Source organism: Stenella coeruleoalba (assembly GCF_951394435.1).
Source record: "Stenella coeruleoalba genome assembly, chromosome: 13".
NCBI classification, from domain to species: domain Eukaryota; kingdom Metazoa; phylum Chordata; class Mammalia; order Artiodactyla; family Delphinidae; genus Stenella; species Stenella coeruleoalba.
In genome coordinates, this window is record NC_137159.1 from 4,917,587 (window position 1) to 4,937,826 (window position 20,240).

The 20,240-nt window shown below is 41.4% G+C and overlaps 1 protein-coding gene across 1 annotated transcript in view; it reads right to left on the reverse strand.

The window, feature by feature from the left end:
• The window catches only part of SLC9A2 (solute carrier family 9 member A2), an 87,943-nt gene that overhangs the window by 3,379 nt on the left and 64,324 nt on the right, over positions 1-20,240 (reverse strand). Inside the window, exons 6-11 of the mRNA XM_079940831.1 lie at positions 16,525-16,614; positions 15,743-15,813; positions 8,330-8,491; positions 4,224-4,320; positions 1,863-1,994; positions 308-398 (exon numbers count right to left, since the gene is read on the reverse strand). Coding sequence (XP_079796957.1) covers positions 308-398; positions 1,863-1,994; positions 4,224-4,320; positions 8,330-8,491; positions 15,743-15,813; positions 16,525-16,614 — 643 coding nt within the window. The remainder of the gene's footprint in view (positions 1-307; positions 399-1,862; positions 1,995-4,223; positions 4,321-8,329; positions 8,492-15,742; positions 15,814-16,524; positions 16,615-20,240) is intronic.

The following is a 20,240-nucleotide window of genomic DNA, read 5'->3' on the forward strand; positions in this document are numbered from 1 at the left end:
AAATGTTGTAAGAGTAACAGAATTAAATTTAAACCTTTGAAGACTGACAGCTTTCTGTTTACCTGTTCATCAGCCGCACACAGTGACATCTGCTTTTGCTACATCGAATAGAATCAAATAACTGATTGAATTACATATAACGCCATTCCAAAAGGATGCAACACTAATAAAAGGTCACCAAATTATTACTATAGATTTGCAAACGACTGAACTCATTCATTGTCCTTAAAAGAGAAGGAAAAATGTTCTATTTTATAAACACTAATAAATAAGTTTAAAGTCTTTTTGCTCCAGCTGTATTCAATACCTGCATTAGAAATATTCTTTTTCTTTTGTAGCTTTTCTGGAAGCTTTGTATTTTTTGGTAAGGATAAATATCGGGAGGTTGAGGTGGAAACCTGTAAAAAAAAATAGAAAACCTTGTTTAGATGACACACATGTCATTTATTGTATGTTACGGGCTTAGAATTCTATGTCAAACCTAACCTTGGTGTTAAAAATTAAAATGTTAGCTCTAGATTCCGAAACTACTGGGTGAGGAGCTGTAGGGATGGGGAATAAATTTCCAAGTAATAGTCATTTTTATTTAAAATAGGTAAAACCTCTCCTAAAATATCATGGAAATCAGTACTACTAAGGAAAACAGAAATGAAGTGGGACCCTTAGGAACAAGGTATGAAAACCACCGGCTTTTCTTAAAGAAAAGCTACAGAAACACCCACTTATAAAAGCATTGCTAAAAAAGACTTAGAACCTACATGGATAGGGAGGAAGATACATGAAAAATGTAGCATGTTTAAGTTGTATTTACTTTCACAAGTCTTGAAAATGACAGAACAGAAAGTATTACTATAGCCAACGTGCTGGCACTTGTGGCATCCAAAGCCACAGTCTCTAGTTTCTTTAACTTTTAATCGATGCTGCCACATTTCACATGTAAAAAAAAATAATATTGTTCACACATAACCGTTTTGGTCTCTGACAGCTCAGTATAGAACATTATTGAGAATGAGATGCGCTGCCTGCTATGTCCTATCAATCAATCAGAATATCCTTTTAAAGTGGCTTCCTTATCTATGGCAATGCCCTGGGCCAAGTCGAATGCTGAGCACACAGCATCTGAAACTCCCCTGACATGCGCACGTGCACACACACACACACACACACACACACGGCCTCCTAGAAGTTTCCACACATGCACGCACGGCAGCCCCCCTTCAGGCTGCACCCTCTCCCTGGAAAGGTCAAGACTCCAAATGAAGCCTGGCCCTTCCATTCAGTTTAAAACTGTACCCTGACAGGGATATCAGCTCCGTGCTTTGTGACCACCTGGAGGGGTGGGATAGGGAGGGTGGGAGGGTGGGAGGGAGGGAGACGCAAGAGGGAAGAGATATGGGAACATATATATATGTATAACTGATTCACTTTGTTATAGAGCAGAAACTAACACACCATTGTAAAGCAATTATACCCCAATAAAGATGTTAAAAAAAGGAAAAAACTGTACCCTGTATGACCCTTCTCCATCCTCCCAATCTCCTTCCTCAGCCCTTTTAGGTTTATTTTGTCCACAGCACTTACTGCGTCTAACATAACAGATACTTTTCTTATTCTGTCCATTCCCGGTGGCCTTCTCCCCCACTAGAATGTGAATTCCACAAGGGAAAAGAGCTCTGTCATTTTGTTCACCAACGTATTCCAAGTGCCTAGACAGTGTCTGGAAGGTGATAGGTGTCCGAGCAACGTCTGGAAAGACGTGATGATGAGCTCCATCCCAGGATTCCTGTGAATCAGCCCCCCAGGGCCATCCTGGCTTTGCTGTTGGGAGCCTTCTGCGTCCCAGAGCCACAAAGCCCCCTTACCCTGTGCTCCCGATTCAAGCTGCTGTCCTTCCGAACGCTCTCCCGAAGGCTGTGCCTTCGACGGATCAGGATCTCCTTGGCTTGCCTCTCACTCGTGTCTGCAGTCAGATTGTGTCGATTGTAGGACAAAGTCTGAAATGAAAACACATGCAACGTATTACAAAAACGATGATCACTGCCCGGAAATTCCAAAACTTTACTCCATTTCTTTGGCTTCGTACCTCTGATAGGTACTTAACAATGAATGTGCAGAGGGGAAAAACAAGAAGTATAGAAGTTAACATTCTTTCAAATTTTGAACGAATTCATGTTCTACCAAATCTCAATTTAAGGGTAACAGTGGTAGTAATTTCAAGTTATTTGTAGAGATATATGATATATCGGTGTCACAGAAACCCTTAGAACTTAGAGAAGTGCTCAATTGATATTACCTACTGTTATTAGCTATGATGAAGATGGTGATGGTGGTGGTCTTGTCTAAATGTGTCAGAGCAGGAGCTGTACTTTATTCGTTTGTATCTTCTGCAGGGAGTACAGTGCTTTGTTCTACTCATAGATATAGTCAATACATACATCCACACATGTATTCAATAACTATGTATTTGATTCAACCAAATAAAATCCTCTACTTAAGAAAAAAGAAGAATTCATGTTCTAATAAGAGTCGGTGAATACTTTTTTTTCATTGAAAAGTGTGATCTTTATAAATGAGAAAATGATCGCATTCATCAAGCACCTTCGACTACCTTGAAGTACCCTGTCTATATTTACCCATCAGTAGTGGCTGGGGAAAAACACAAGTCAACTCATACCTTCCCTATTGAATAGTAATTGCTAGTACAGAAACCAACCACTTTGGGCCACTTGGTGGCGCCATGACCCTCTATTAAGTCAAGAACATTTCTTCTTTTCAAGTTGAGAAAAGCTGCTGGCTCCCTCAGTAATCATCATGTCCTGGTATTTGAAGCCATACAATTTATAAACGAGGGCTGTCCAGGGCATAATATTTTTAGTTTTACAAGCTCTAGAGAAATCCACTTCCTAAAATAAGTTGTATTTAGTAATTAAATTCATTTTCTGATAGAAATAATGTGTACTTCTTGGGAATACCCTTATCCCCAGAACTATATCAGACCTAGCAGAGATAAACAGAAGTAATGCAGAACAGCACTCAGTTCCTGCCTTGAGGAACTGGCTATCTTAGTTGGGCACTGAAAGCTAAGAAAATAATAACTAAATCACGAAAGGAGGTACTAGAACTGTGTGGCACGTAGGAGCTCTAAGTGCTATTATCCCATTCAAAGACAGGTCTGGGAACAACATAGAGGGCGTTGGGGAAACCTTAAAAATTGGAGAATATGGATGGACTGACAGGAAGAAGTGGGACATTCCAAGTGGAGACACAGGGGAGAGCAACACAGTCCAAGGAATGAATTCAGACCTGTCCTCCGTGGGTGTCTGGGTGGCTGAGGGAGAGGTAGAAAGGGGAACTTAAAAATAGATCCCAAAGGCTGAAAGAATAGTTAGTTTAGCCTGAAAGCCACGACTGCTTTGTCTCATTTTAAATAGGAGGATGCTGCGTTCAGAGGGGCTTGAGGAAAAGAATGGAGCAGCCGTAATGTCGGATGGAACGGGCTGGTCTGTGGGGAGGCCAGCTAAGAAGCCACGGAAATGACCCTGATGTGAGTGACTGGGACCCCTGACAACTGCTGTGTCCCTGTGCCACTTCACCTCACTGTGCCTCAGTTTCTTTATCTGTAAAATGGAGACAATAATAACACCACTTGTTAGAGGATTAAAAGAGGTAATACACGCGATGCAGAGAAATGGGGCTCGGCAAACTGTATGCACTGTTAACTGTATTATTAGCAAACTATGAGAACGAGGTGTTAAAAATGGAAATGGTTTGAAGGAAGTGACTCAGACAATACAGGTAAGGAAGAAACGATCGCACTTTATGAACAACAAAGAAGGTTAAATACATTTTTAAAAGGCTTCTTCTAAGCAATAAAGCTATTTCATTAAAAAAATTTTTAAAGAGCAATCAATTGCTTTCCTCACCATTAGATAACACACTTTTTTTTTTTTTTTTTTTTTTTTTTAATCTCCAATCCTTTGGTAGCAGAACTCCCAGCTCCCTGGGTCTCCAGCCTAGAGCCTTGACCAAGATGTCTGGGAGGAGGGCAGTACCCTAAAAGGACAGACCCTGGGGTGGGTCTGAGGGAAGGAAGTGTCTGGTGTGGGACCTGCTGAGGGTGCATGACGGTGGGACAACAGCCACTGTAACTGGACAGCATCTAATCTGAAGGCATATTTTTAGCCAAAGGCAAATACATATTTTGCTAAGTAAATTATTCTTACTCGCTGACGGATCTGATAGAGATTTCTTGATAATATTTCTCGAATTTCATCCATTTCACCAGGTGTGAGCTTCCTTATTTTTTCTTCACGACAGTCACTGTGAAAGTTTAGAAAAAAATATTTTACTATGCAACATGTATCAAATTCATCAATTTTCTTTCTTAGAGATATAATATCATCATTTAAGAAGAAGAATCTTGGGACTTCCCTGGTGGCACAGTGGTTCAGAATCTGCCTGCCAATGCAGGGGACACAGGTTCGAGCCCTGGTCCAGGAAGATCCCATGTGCCGCAGAGAAACTAAGCCCATTGGCCACAACTACTGAGCCTGAGTTCTAGAGCTCACAAGCCATAACTACTGAGCCCATGTGCCTAGAGCCCGTGCTGTGCAACAAGAGAAGCCACCGCAATGAGAAGCCCGTACACCACAACGAAGAGTAGCCCCTGCTCGCTGCAACTAGAGAAAGCCCACGCGCAGCAACGAAGACCCAACGCAGCCAAAAATAAAATATTAATTAATTAATTTTTTTAAAAAAGAAGAAGGATCTTAAAGAATAACACTTAGGAATTATTCAATATTTTTAAGTAATTCAAAAATCTAAAATATTGATTTCAGTGTCAAAATCATTCATACAAGTTTAATCATGCACAAGTTTTTTCAGGGTCTATTCATGCAATTATTTAAGGAGGAAAGACCAGAGTAACTTGCAATACTATCACTTTATTATTTCTAATACTCCATAAATTAATATAGGATTTTTTTCCCCAACAAAAACTTTAGCTGCATTTTGCTATTATGGTCTATTCTTTTAAATACCTCCTTAGAAACATTTACAAAGACACCATTTATAATATGTATGTACATACAATTGATCCTCATTATTCAGGGATTCCGTATCTGCAAGCTCAACTACTTGCTAAAATTTATAAACACATTATCAGTACTCATCGCACTGTCCTAGTCATTCACAGACATGTGCAAAGTGGAGAAAAACTTGAGTCGCTGGGCATGCACGTTCCCAAATGAGGTCAAACTCATCTGCCCCCTTGTCTCAGCTCTCATGCTGTAAAAAAAAATGTCCTTTTCACAGCCTATTTAGTGCCATGTTTTTCACATTTTTGTGCTTTTTATGGGTGATCTTGCTGTTCTAAATGGTCCCCAAGCATAGCTCTGAAGTGCTGTCTAGTGTTCCTAAGCGCAGGAAGTTCCCAAGTTTTAACTCTACTTTTTCTGAAGGATATTTTAGCAGGATATGGAGCTCTAAGTTCAGTTACACTTTTTCAGAATTTTTGAAGCTACCAATGGTGTCCACTGGTTTTGCTGAAAAATCGGTTGCCAGGGTTTTTTTCTCTTTTGAAGAAAATAAGTCTCTTTTTCCCTCTGAGTATGTTTAAGAGGTTCTCTTTGTATTTTTTTACTTTTAGTGGTTTTACTAGCAGGTATCTCATTTGGTTCTCTCCCTATCTAATCTGCTTGGGGTTGTCACAGTTCATATCCTTTATCTATTTGGGGAAGTTCTCAGTCATTATCTCTTAAAATATTGCTTCTACCAATTTCTCTCTCATCTCCTTCTGGAACTTTTCACTATATATATATGAAATTATCCCATATATTTCTTTTTCATCTTTTCTTCATGCTGGTTATTTCCTTCTGTCCTATCTTCCATTTAATCACTTCTCTCTTCAGCTGTGTCTAATCTGTTTTTCTACCTACCAAATGAGATCCTAAATTTAGTTACTTTATTTTTAGCTCAAATATTCCACTTAGATATTTTTTGTTTATATAGTCTCCACGAGGATGCCAAAAGTGTCAATGCCATTTTCTTTCCTTAAACATGTTATTGTTTCTATTTTAAAGTCACTGTCTGATAAATCAATTATCTGAATCCCCTTTGTGCCTATTATTACTCTATGTTTTGTTGATCTTTTCCTCAATATTTTCAGTCACATTTCCTTGTCTACTCATATGCTTGGTTATTTTGGATTGAGTGCTAGACATTATATATAAAAAAAATCATGAAGATAGTTTAACGCTCTTTACAATATTATTTCCTCCAGAGAAGATTTAAATGTACTTCCCTTGAGCAGCTGAGATAGAGGCAATCTCAGTCTCTGATGATTTAAACAATCATGAATTGAGATAATTCTAGGCTGGACTTCTTTCCTTTGAGGGTTAAGGTGTAGGATTTTGAAGGAAAACCTAGAGCTGAGGACATACAAATTCTCCTCCTTCTTCGTAGGTTCTGAATTCCCATTTTATTCTCTAAGACCAATTAGTCTGTCAAAACCTCTGTTTTAGCTTTTTAGAGTCTCAGATACATTCTCTGTATTCCAGAGAGAAAATGGCAACAAATACCAGTTCTATCCTCTTGAACTTCCCGCTTTTTTGACTCTTGGCCAAGAAATTCCTCACTGTAAGGGTACTCTCCAGCTTTCAAGCAGATATTTAAAATATACTTTGGACGAAACATACTTTGTCCTTTTACCTCTAGTTTTCTCAGAAGGTAGTTGGTCTGGCCCTCGGTTCATTATTGCCAGAAATATGACTCCCTATTGCCTTCCTTTTTTGCTTCTATCTTCCTCTAAAGAAAACATTTCAGGAGAGGTGGAATGGTCAATATGGCAATCATTTACCCAGCTATGTAGCTATCCATTAATTTTGTTACCTACTTTCCCTAACCCTAAACGTTTGCCTTTACTGGCTTCTACCACTGGCTTCAAAATGAACTGTGAACAGAGGTAAAAGTGAGATTTCCTTCTTCTATGACCACAAAGGCAATGGCTCCCTTTTGAGAAGCTGGATAGTTGAATTATTGCTTGCTGCAAGCACAAAAGGAACAGTGCATAAGAAAGATCGTAAATTGTAAAGCTAGAGTAAACTGTAGGATCAAGTCTAGCCCCATTTTCTACTTGAAGAAACTCAGCATCAGGGAAACAGATGGACCAGCTTAAGGTCACACAGTGAGTAACTTGCAGAGCTGGGACTATAAAGCAGTCATTCTGCTCAAGCACCACCATTTCCAATTCAGTATAATGCCTTTATGTCTGAGCCATCCTGACCACTACCTTCTTTTTATTCTGGGTTGTGTAAACTACCACAGTTTTTACAGGGGACTATAGTCCTAGTAAAAATCACAATTTATAAGGTCGGGTGTGATTTGGAGCTTCCTCTCTCATTTCAACCGTCCCATAGATAGCATTTTGATTTAGGTGACATTTAGCTTAAAGGAGCTTCATTCAGGCTCATCGGTGAAAGAAGAAATCAGTGGAACCCGTAATCTGTCATTTTTGTGTAGAGGAGGAATGATGCTTACATGATAAACTCGTTTGCTAATCTGCTAACAGTATTTACTGTCCTGCTATGGATTTGCTGTAAGAGTCTGCTGTAAGACGTTTAAGTCTCTACATTCTGGGTCTTCATTTCCTCATCTTTAAAATTAGGGAGACAGACTAGGTCAATGCATCTCAATCCTGGATGCATATTAGAAACTTCCATACACGTATTATATACTTATAAATAAACCTATACCTGGGCCTCAACCCCAGAGATCCTGATTTTATTGGTCTGGGCGGGGGTGGGGGCAGGCATACGTATTGTTGAAATGCTCCTACAGTTTTTCTAATGTACAGCCTGGGTTGAGAACCACTGCATGAGATGATCACTGATGATCTTTCCAAGACTTAAACTATGACTCTGCAAATAATCCATGAGGAAATAGCTTTGTAATTACATGCATATTTATAATTGCAAATTATAACACACCTTAAAATATTCCATTTCAAAATGCTTGCTAAAGAGGCTTTACTTTCAGAACACACTGAATTGCCCAAAGCAAATATCATAAAGGCATAATCATCCTAAACATGACAAAGTACTTTCTGACTGGTCCACTCTGCAATAACACAACATGGTGTGATGTGACATGACAGAACATAACATAATGGACACACTTCCAGGCTTTCACGTTTTAACCAGGATCTTGTGCTGCTGTGAGATCTTAAGGAATCATGTTAGGAGATAAGTCAAATTTGCTGTTATTACTGGTTTCACAAAACTATAAAGACATACTTAGTAATACTAACTTTCATTTGCAAAACAGGACTTACTTCAGAGATGCAAAAGAAGGGACAGTACTTATCATTCCCGTCTCTGCCATCTCAATGGCATGTTTTATTTCAAGCTTTTTATATAAAGACACAATGCTTGACTTGGGTTGGTTCTCCCGAATCAAAAGCCTTCGCAGGTACTTGTCATCAAACTTCTTAAACCTAGAAATAAACAAAAGCAAAGCTTTGATTAATTAACATGCCACGGATTAAGAAGAAAAACCTGGTTTTACCAATAAAATCATTTCCACTACTCCCAGGGAAGAAATTTAATAGCAGTGTTGAGTTAGTCTGATCATTATATGTGCATACCTGAATATATATGGATATGTAGAGCACATATTAGTATATTTCTGTATATAGCCACAACATACATGTATCTAATATTCACTAATTATAGATTAAAATGCAGATATTTCTACATTTCCTATGTCTCTGCTTCCCCCTTCAGCAAAATTATTCAAAAATGTTGTTAATACTTCCTTTCTCCAATTGCTCTCCTCTGATTCTCTCTTGAACATTCACAGATCAGGCTTTTGCCTCTAACTGTCCATTGAAGCTACTCATACTGAGGTCATCAGTGACCCCCACGAAATAAACCCAGTGGTCAACTGCTAGTCCTTCCTGACCTGTCCTGCTTAAAACAGTATCTTCCAGGACACCACACTCCCCTGGGTTCCCTCCTACTGCTTTCTCAGCCTCTTGCGTTGGTTCTGTTCCTTCTTTCTCTCCTCTTATGTCGGAGTGGGTGCAGTCCTGGTCCCCTTCTCCACCTCCACTCACTCTCCTGTCTTGTCCAGCTTCGTAGATTTTTTTTTTTTTTTTTGTGGTACGTGGGCCTCTCACTGTCATGGCCTCTCCCATTGTGGAGCACAGGCTCCGGACGCACAGGCTCAGCGGCCATGGCTCACGGGCCCAGCCGCTCCGCGGCATGTGGGATCTTCCCAGACTGGGGCACGAACCCGCATCCCCTGCATCGGCAGGCGGACTGTCAACCACTGCGCCATCAGGGAAGCCCCCTCGTGGATTTTAATAGCATCTCTATACCCAAAATTCCCAAATTTGTGTCTGCAACTCCAGCCCCTGAAATGAGTGTCCAGCTCCCTGCTCAGCATCTCCACTTGGACATCTCATAGGCGTCTCAAACCTGGCGTGCTCAGAAGGATCTTCTCCCAAGTCCTCCCCATCTCAGCTAGTGACGACTCCACCAGGTAAAAAACCCTGATGTCACCTTTGATTCTCCTGCTTCTCCCCTATTCCATGTTATGGCCTGAACTGTGTCCCCTTAAAAATTCATATGTTACAGTCCTAGTTCCCAGGACCTCAGAATGTGACTGTATTTCGATTAAGTTAAAATGAGGCCATTAGTGGGCCCAAATCTAATGTGACTGGTGTGTGTATTATAAGAGGAAATTCGAACACAGACATGTACAGGGGTAAGACCATGTGAAGAAGCAGTAAAAAGAAAGACACTACAAGTCAAGGAAGGAGACCTGGAGCAGAGCCTTCCCTCACAGCCTTAGAAGGAACCAAATCTACTGACACTTTGCTCTTGGACGTCTAGCCCACAGAACTATGAGAAAATAAATTTCTACTTAAACCACCACCGTGTGGTACTTTGTCATAAGCAGCTCTAGCAAAGTAATACCCCACATCCATTCTATCAACAATTTCTGTTGGTTCCACCATTAAAATACACACAACAATCTAACCACTTCTCACCATTTCTCCTGCCATCACCCTGGTCCCAGCATTATCATCTCTCAATGCGTTCCTGCAACAGGGACCCAGTTGGTCTCCGTGCTTCCACCATTGTGTTCCTATGGTCTATTCTCGACACAAGCCAGAGTGATCCTGTTAAAATGTAAGTCAAACCACGCAACTCCTGACTTGAGTAAAAGTACAATGACCTGGAGGCCCTGCACCATTTGGACCTGCCCCTCTCAGCCCTGTGCTGCTCTAACTCAGGTCCAGCCTCTCTGAGGTCGTTCCTGTCCTGGAAATGTGCCAGCTCTGCTACCGCCTCCAGGCCCCTATACTTACTATTCCTTCTACTAAGAACACTCTTCCCCGCACACTTGCAGGGCTCGTTCACAGACCTTCTTTAAGTCTTTCCTTGAAAGTCGTTTTCTCAAAAGAGCCTTTCCTATCCATCCCATTAGAATTGCATTCCCAGAACTCCCTATTCTACTTCCCAGACATATTTTTCTCCATAGCACTCATCACTTTCTAACAGGCTATATAATGTACTCATTTATTTTATTTTCTGTCTCCTAGCACTAGAGTGATCCATATGGGCAGTTTTTTGTTTTGTTTGTTTGTTTTCCTGTCTCACCAGTGCCTAGAACAGTGCCAGGTGCACCGTAAGCACGTAGGCAGACTGGATCATCTGGTCCCAATTCCTCCCTGGATCCACACCCTGTAACATATCAAGTTACTTGGCAATGTCCTTCCACCGTGGCCGAGGTGCCCTGCTCTGTCCAGCTTCCTGCCACTGAGCTGAATAATGTCACCTGCTTTGGTCAATGGGCTATTAGCAGACACGATGATGAGACCAGAGGCTATTAATGGGCTTGTTCATCGACGCTCACTTCTTGTGCTGCCACATCGCCATGAGAAGGATGTGTACGTAGAGTGACTCCTTAGCCGCAGGACAAAGGTGGATGTCGCATGAAGCAGAGTTAAGTCACCCCACCTACACCAGAAAAGGCCAGCCGGGATCAGCTGATGACTGGCCAACCCTCTGAAGCAGGAGCAAGACCAGGCCAGATCAGCCAAGCCCAGCCCAGATCAACTGACTCTCAGCCTCCTGACTCAAGTACTTAAATAACAAGTGACTGTTCCTTTGAGCAGCTGAGTATTGGGTTGGTTTGTTACATAACTGTTATGCCAATATTCAAGTGAATCAGCATGCAGTTAAGTATTTGCTGAGAAAAAAATTAATGTATCAGAGTGATCCCCATAAGCCCAAAGAGGTTTACAGGCACACCTGTGCTATGAAAGGAAGCAATGTTAACCCACATCCTTGGTGCTAGCCCTTTGTTCCAAATACCGGAGGGCTAAGAATAATTACAGATTCGTCCTGAAAGGGCTTTGCTACTGACTGGCCACTGCACGAAACACTGGGTCTACTTTTTTCTACGTTTATTTTGAATTTCATGTGAAGCTCATTGAACCAGGACACCTGGCAACAACACAACATCTTTTTAAACTTTTATTATTATTATTATCATTAGTATTATTGTTTTAGCTTTTCACTAGAGATCCACAAAAGGACGAATAAACATTAAAGACAATGACATCTGATCTATGTAGTGTAGGAATTGTGCACTTTTTAAAAAAATTTATTTATTTAATTTATTTATTCTTGGCTGCCTTGGGTCTTTGTTGCTGTGCACGGGCTTTTCTCTAGTTGCGGCAAGCGGGGTCTACTCTTCACTGTGGTGCGCGGTCTTCTCATTGTGGTGGCTTCTCTTGTTGCGGAGTCTGGGCTCTAGGCGCACAGGCTTCAGTAGTTGTGGCTCGCGGGCTCTAGAGCACGGGCTCGGTAGTTGTGGCGCATGGGCTTAGTTGCTCCGCGGCATGTGGGATCTTCCCGGACCAGGGTTTGAATCCATGTCCCCTGCCTTGGCAGGCAGATTCTTAACCAGTGTGCCACCAGGGAAGCCCAGTACACTTTCTTTCTTTGCTTCATTTCCATACCTTTCATGTGTGCCAAGCTACACATAGGTGACTTATTTCATTATCATTAGACAACTTTTGCCAAATGTGAGAAACTTCCCTACTGCATGACCCTTTCATTTCATTCTCAAAGGATCAAATGACTCAAGAATTCTCTAGCAGGACCATTAAAAATCCACAATAGGGCTTCCCTGATGGAGCAGTGGTTGAGAGTCCGCCTGCCAATGCAGGGGCCACGGGGTCGAGCCCTGGTCTGGGAAGATCCCACATGCCGCGGAGCAACTGGGCCCATGAGCCACAACTACTGAGCCTGCGCATCTGGAGCCTGTGCTCCGCAACAGGAGAGGCCGCGACAGTGAGAGGCCTGCGCACCGTGATGAAGAGTGGACCCTGCTCGCCGCAATCAGAGAAAGCCCTTGCACAGAGACCAGGACCCAATGCAGCCAAATAAATAAATAAAATGAATTTATTTTTTAAAAAAAAATCCAAAATAAAAGGATTTCAGAGGAAAGGGAAAGATACCCAACACACCTAAACCAATCACTTGTTTTTTATGCCATTTTTAGTAACATCAACAGTTACGTACAGACCAGAAATGAGATCGGAGAACTGATTTTAAAAATGGCCTGTACCAGCACCAAATCCCTCCATAGTAACTTCTCTTCTCTACTTGCCACATACAGTGTGATTGACAATCCAGGAAATTATTTGAAATTTACCTGGAAAACTTCATGCATGGAAATATGGAAGGGTCTATAAAATTACTGAATAAAGTACATACACTGCAGAGAAAAATGTTAGGCATGTAACAATATTACCTTTCAGACATTTAGTATTGGGTTGGCCAAAAGGTTCGTTCGGGTATTCCCATATGGAAAAACACAAACTTTTTGGCCAACCCAGTATTCGTAGTCCAATTAGCCTGGTGCCTGTAGGTGTCTGCCTGGAACAGACTTACATATAAAGTGTCTCTGCCGGGAACACAGGATGGAGCCGGACTTTCTCTGACATTCAGTCCTTCACCTGAGTCCCAGACCAAACCACACGATCACAGCATTCACCTCTTCCATCACCTACCACTGCCCCAGGGCCTGGGGACCTGATTCTTACACCACGTCTCGGTTTCCCCTGTAGAGGTAGAAGGAGTGGGATAAATCCTTAGTCCAATCTTCCCTCAGGAAAAGAACAAACTGTTCTGGGTTACCATGCTCACTTACCACTTCAGGAAAGGACTGACAGGATGCGAGAGAAAGAAAAGCAGTTGGGTTGAAAGGGAGACGGAAGATGGATAAACGCTTGTCTGTGAAAACAACGGAGAACAAGAGGCAGAAAAGCCTGTATCACAGGCTTGGCGGAGACAAGGAAGGTCCCAGGGACGTAAAACAGGGTAACATTGAAAGTTATGAGGCAGAGAGCTAGGGTTCTCTGCTCTACCTCCTGCCTCCCAGAAAGTGAATACTGCCCAAGATAAACGGCCTTTTGTTTCATACTTTTACAATGGAGAATTCAGTTTGCTTTATTTTATTACCATGTGCCCCCATCTGGCTAACTGGGTACTCTGTCCATACATACAAAATATTTTTCCTTCAGTTATGAAGTCAGGCTAGATCCAAGGGGCCTCTCTACATTAGTAAACAATGTGGTCAGGCTTGCAAAGGTTGTGCCTTCCCTTATAGTCTCTGCAACTCATTACTTACCAATGTCTCTCACACACACACACACACACACACACACACACACACACACACACACACACACACACACACACCTGTTTCCTGTGTGACTGTTTTGTTGCCTTTATTATATTGCAAAATTTTAAAGGCTCAAGTCTATGGCTTGCACTTTTCATGTACTCCAGTATCATGTCAGAACATGTAAGCCCTCAAAAATGCACTTATGTTCAATTACGTGAATTGGTAGGTTGGTCAACTTCAGCAGTGGGGAAGATCTGTTAGCAAGTTAGAAAAGAAAAAACAAGAGGGTGATAAGGACCACCAAGTACCCTTTGGAGCCTGTCCATCTCTCTTCAGGGACCAGCTGAAATGCACGCCTTCAGAAGGCTTTCCCAGCCAGTGATGTGCCGGTGAATGTTAACAAATTACTTTCTGAGAAAAAAAGAGGCCCTGATTTGCAGCATTTGTCAGTCACCTGGCACACTCTCACCATGGCTGATTCAAGCCACCAAGGCAGATGGCACTGGACTTAGATCAGGGAGGAGATACATACAGTCAGCTCCCACCAGCCCATGCGAGCTGGCTCCTCCGGCACCCCACTGGCCCTAACCCTGCTGTCTGAATCCATCCTTACTTCTTGATCCCATAAGTCTGTATTTCAGAATATATTAAAGTGTGCACCTAATTCTGCCTGGCCTGTCTACCTCTTGTATTTCAACTATGAGATCCTTGAAGAGAGGCACTGAATCTTAATTATCATACATATATACACATATGTAAATAGAGAGAGAGAGAGAAACACATCTATGTAACTGCACATAATCTTCCAGAGAAGTGTAGCTTTAAAAATATTTGTTATTTTGGCAAGTCTATGTACCTCCTCAGGTGCTCTGGAGTTCTGCATTTGACAAAGCCCCTCAACATATATGGGAGAACAAATAGTAATGGAGCCCCCAGTTTTTAACCAAACAGACTGCATTCCTCAGCCGCCCATATAATTAGTCCGGGTCATACAAGGCCAGGCCATGCGATTCAACTGGAAAAATTGTGTGGAATTTCTGATAACTTTGGTTAGGAGGAAGCTAGTACATATTCTTTGTCTCTTCATTGACTTTATTCCTGGAATGTGTACACAATGGCTAATGCTGCAGCAGCCATTTTGGTTTAAGAGGCAACCTTGAAAATGGAGGTTCTTGGTGGAATCAACTAGATGGAAGGGTTCTGGAACCCTGAGTAATCTGTGGAGTGTAGCTCATCTATTAAAGGTACACTGCTGGGCTTCCCTGGTGGCGCAGTGGTGGAGAGTCCGCCTGCCGATGCAGGGGACGCGGGTTTGTGCCCCAGTCCGGGAGGATCCCACATGCCGCGGAGCGGCTGGGCCCGTGAGCCATGGCCACTGAGCCTGCGCGTCCGGAGCCTGTGCTCCGCAACGGGAGAAGCCACAGCAGTGAGAGTCCGCCTGCCGATGCAGGGGACGCGGGTTTGTGCCCCAGTCCGGGAGGATCCCACATGCCGCAGAGCGGCTGGGCCCGTGAGCCATGGCCACTGAGCCTGCGCGTCCGGAGCCTGTGCTCCGCAACGGGAGAAGCCACAGCAGTGAGAGGCCTGCGTGCCGGAAAAAAAAAAAAAAAAAAAAAAGGTACATTGCCTACCTGATATTTACGTAAGAGAGAAATAAGCTTCTATCTTGTTAAAGCTACTATTGTTCCAGGTCTCTATTACAGCTAAACTTTACCTTAAAGGACATACTATGGCACAGCAGGAAAGATTTGAAACTCTGAAAAATAACACAAGTCAATATGCCCTGCTTCCTGTGGAGCCTCACTTGCTCCCTGTACTGTCCCAGGCACTTACAAATTGGTTGAACCATGTTATAGTTTTTCCACCACCTCAAGGCCATACCATTTTTCTTTTTAATATACAGACCATGGCTTGCACTGAGTAAGTGTTTAATAAATATTTGTTGAATTGATTTTCCTGTTCCAAAAAAAAAAAAAAGGTCCTGCTTCCAGACTGATTCAGAGCCACGTAATAAAATAATGGCAAAAGGCCTTCTTACTTGTCTCTCCAAAAGTTGTGACCCCAGTGTCCACAAACATCTTCAATCCCGGTCTTCACGTGATCAAAAAACTAAAACAGAAAAAGCAGGCTGATTAATTTTACCTCAAGTCAGTCATTTCCATTTCTATTCATAAAAATTAGGAATTTCTATTTACAGAAATTCTAATTCTTATTTCTACTTATAGTTGTAAATATTTTATCTATAGAAAGTCTAATTATAGAAATTTCTCTTAATATCAAGCTTAAACTTCAAAGACCCTGACAGTTTTTGCTTTTTGTTTATTTGAATAAACAATAAAACAACAATTCATCTTCGAACAAGTTGATGAGATGTTTGTCATATCAATCTCAGGCAATTCATAGATTATTTTTCTTATCATGTATATGTATGGCTGAGTCGCTTTGCTGTGTACCTGAAACTATCACAACGTTAATCGCACATACGACAATATAAAATAAAAAGTTAAAAACAAATAAAACAGCCTGTTCATAATTTTGGAAAATATGAAATATGGTAATAATTTTCCAGTAGAAACATTTCAGGTTGAAGGAAGTGATACTCCTGTATTCCTGAAGGAGTATAGCCTCCTTGGGGCTGTGTTCATTCTACCCCCAATTCACGCCCTTCTCCATCCACCCTCTACCCTACCCCACCCCCCTCACCCTCTGCCAGTTACCTCTTCAGGAAATGAGCACCATGGTGTCAAGCAGTCTGACTTAATCCAATAATTTTCCCTTTGACCATTTAAATTGTTACACTATGGTTACATTAACACCTACCCGACAATGGATTTCCTCACTGACAGCTTGCTGTTTCTTATTGGACCTCTTAACATCAAGGAACTCCACGAGCGGTCGGATAGTTATTCCCTGCACAGAAAAACAAGGAGGAGAGGGGAAACTTCTTGTCAAATTCAAGAATAACTTCTATTCACCTAAACTTTGATAACTGACAAAAGATACCCTGCCCCCAAGACTTAACACAGCATATGTAACATTTTGTTACTTTTCTTCTTCCTCTCTAACAGCTGGCATATTTTCAGAGGGCCATGTCCCCAAACCTGCTACTAGAAGCAAAACAGTGGACAGAATGCAAGGAATTGAAAACGTAATTCTATGTAATTCTAAGAAATAGAAAAAGAGAGTAATTCTAAAAAATAATAAAGTATTATCCAGTTCAGAGGAATCACCTACTTGTATTATTCATAGAAAACATCTCAATGATTCATTCACTAATCTATTAAACAATTTTAATTGAGCGTTCAGGGCGTACATGTCGGCGGCTCGGGCATTTGGGACACAGGGATGGACAGTTAAGGACCTCAGCTTAAGGACTTCATAGTCTTATGAGGAGAAGGATATGCACAAAACCAGTTACAAAGTAGGCACAGGAGGAATGAGAGAGATACACAGGGAATGGGTCAAGGAAGGCTCTGCAGAAAGGGAACCCTGGATCAGAGTCTTACAAGTTGTTGGAAGCAGAACCTAGCAGAGACCTAACAGGAGCATAGGACCAGCCGTGAGAAAGGACCAGTGTGGGTTTGGGCATGTTCACAGGGCACTTGGGAAATGGAGAGAAACATAAGCTATTTAGTAAGCCAGGAAGAGAAAAAAATCCTTAATATAATAAAAAATATCTGCCAGAAATCTCTAGTGAACATCTGACTTAATAATGAAACATTAAAAGCATTTCCGTTAGAAGTAGGAAAAACACAAGGATACTCCCGACCTGCTGTTCCACAATGCTTGTCCTGGTCAATGAAATAGGAAGAGACAGAGGGGAAAGCATAGATACTGAAAATAGAGTGACAAGGGTTTTGTTGCTCAAGAATGACCTAGTTTTTGTCCTAAAAAATCGACAACAATCTTTTTTCATTTAAAAGTAACAAGAAAGTTTAGTAAAGTGACTAAACATAAAAAGAACATACACAAATCCATCCCATATACTAATTTAAAAAAAAAACCAGAATAAACACCTACAAAATAGCAAGGAAACACACATGTATAGTGAGAGATAGAACGGGAGAGAATATACTTAATACTACTTTATACTACTATATTATATATTATACTATATGGATACTATATATATATATATATATATACACACACACACACACACACACACACACACACACTTTCATACTCTCTACAGAAGTACATAATACAGTATATAATCCTATCATGAAATGCACAGAAAGCCTTTACAAAGAGAACTGTAAAATGTAATTAAAGGATATTAAAAAGATTTGAGTTTGAAAAACCACACAAAGTTCCTTGGTGGGATTAGTTAACAGTATTATGATGGTCATTTTACCTCAATATATGTGCAATACAATTTCGATAACATATTCCAAAGGATTTTTAAGAAACGTGAATATTTAGAAGTTGAGAAAATGTTCAAAATTAATCTGGAAGAGTAAATGGAACCAGAAAAATTTAGAGAAAGGAGAATGATGGGGCACTAACAGATCCCAAAACAAACTATCGCTATTATGTTTAAAATTATGTGATACGGGCACTAAAATAGGCCAATGCGGGGTCCAGGAAGATCCCCGAGTCTCTTGCCTGGCTGGCCGATGGCTGCCACCACTCGGCATGAAGAATTCATGACCAGGAGGCATTACTGGATTTTCGGGGAGGGGTGGATATGTTGTGAGATGCTCCCTGACACGACTGGTTCCTCGCTCACCTCTCTGCATGTCTTTAAGTCTTTAAGAATGTTTCTGGTAACGTAAACTGTGACACACACACATTTTGTAAAGGAGGTCATTAATTTTGTTCCATCAGTCCAGCTTTGGGCGTTTTTCAGCTTCACTTTCACTTTCTAAAACATGAATGATTTTGAGCAAGTTTGGCGTGACGCACCTTGTGTTCTACTTGTAGTTCAGTCTGCCACTTTGAAATAACATAGGAGGTAATAACCATTTTCCAATCAACACATATTCTGTCATTTTTAACTTATGTAAATGAAAATAGGTGTCAACATGTGGTTTACAGGGATGGGTGATTTCACTTTCAGATTCCATGAAGCCTCTAGGTTAATAATAGCTCCAGGAAAAAAAAACCCAACAAAGTCAGTGCTATTTATAAAATGACACAATGTGTTCTGAGGATACTAAGTGTTGTTTCACATGCTTTTCTCTACCAGGTATTCATTCAGTTAATAATAAGCGAGTGCCTTATATTTGTAAATATAGGACATAAAGGTAAAGATTGGACACGGGGCCTGCCCCAGTCACTAAGCTGATTTCTTCCACTAGACGGATAACCTAGAATAAATAAAACAAAACTGATCTACTACAGGAAGCAAGTGTGGCTCAGCGCCCAGGTCAAGTCAAGTTTCTAAAACTACAACATAATTCAGTTTCTAATTAATAAAAGTGTGGATGAGATGCAATGACACGTCTCATTTAAAAATACATATTTGTACAGATGAACCTATTTGCTGGGCAGGAACAGAGACACAGACAGAGAGAACGGACGTGTAGACACGGTGGGGCGGGGGGGGGGGAAGGAGGGGCGGGATGAATTGGGAGATTAGATTTGACATAAATACACTACCATGTGTACAATAGCTAGCTAGTGGGAACCTGCTGTACAGCACAGGGAGCTCGGCTCGGTGCTCTGTGGTGACCTAGATGGGTGGGATGGGGGGAGAGAGGTCCAAGAGGGAGGGTATACACATAGCTGATTCACTTCATCGTACAGCACAAACTAACACAACACTGCAAAGCCACTATACTCTGATAAAAAATTAATTAATTAAATTAAACCCCAAAAAGAAGTATTTGTTTAAACAGTGTCTTTTTAATAGTCCCCATTCTCTCTTAGAATTATTGGCAGTTGTCATGCTGTGCTCAAATGGAATTATTTGATAGGTTCTGCCTTACTTTCTCTCCCTCTCTTTGTTCGTTCCTTCCTCAATCCATCTATTTTGGAGGGAGGGGACGTGGCATCCGAATGTCATATTAAGTTCCCCAAGCTGGATGTTATATTCTAAGAGCCTGGGTCTCTGGTTGGGGGACACAGTAAAAAAAAAAAAAAAAAAAAAAAAAGGGATACCTTTGAAAATGCACCTTATTTTACCACGTTGCAGAATTCCTCATTTTGGTCACCTGGGGAGCAGCCTGACAAGGCTTAGAAAAACAGCTTGTTACCATCCATGTGGGTGAAAAAATAAAGAAACCGCTTAGTTTTCCATCAAACCAATGAAAAACGTATTTGCAAAGCACAAGTTAAATTTTCACCCATTCATGTGGCTTCAGCGCCATAAACACAACACCCCAGAGTCAGGCCTGGCAGAGGGGAACTGCTACACAGCAGCCCGGGAAGAATGACAGCGAGGTAAGCTTTATTTGTTCCCTCCGCCATCTCTGCTTTCTGCCCACCCTCACCCTTCTGCTCCCAGTAAAGTGAGAAAGTAAAAGGCACTGCTGCCTGATTGAAGAAGGAGCATCTTTGGGTCTGTTCTTTTGGAAGAAAATGCTTTCTTT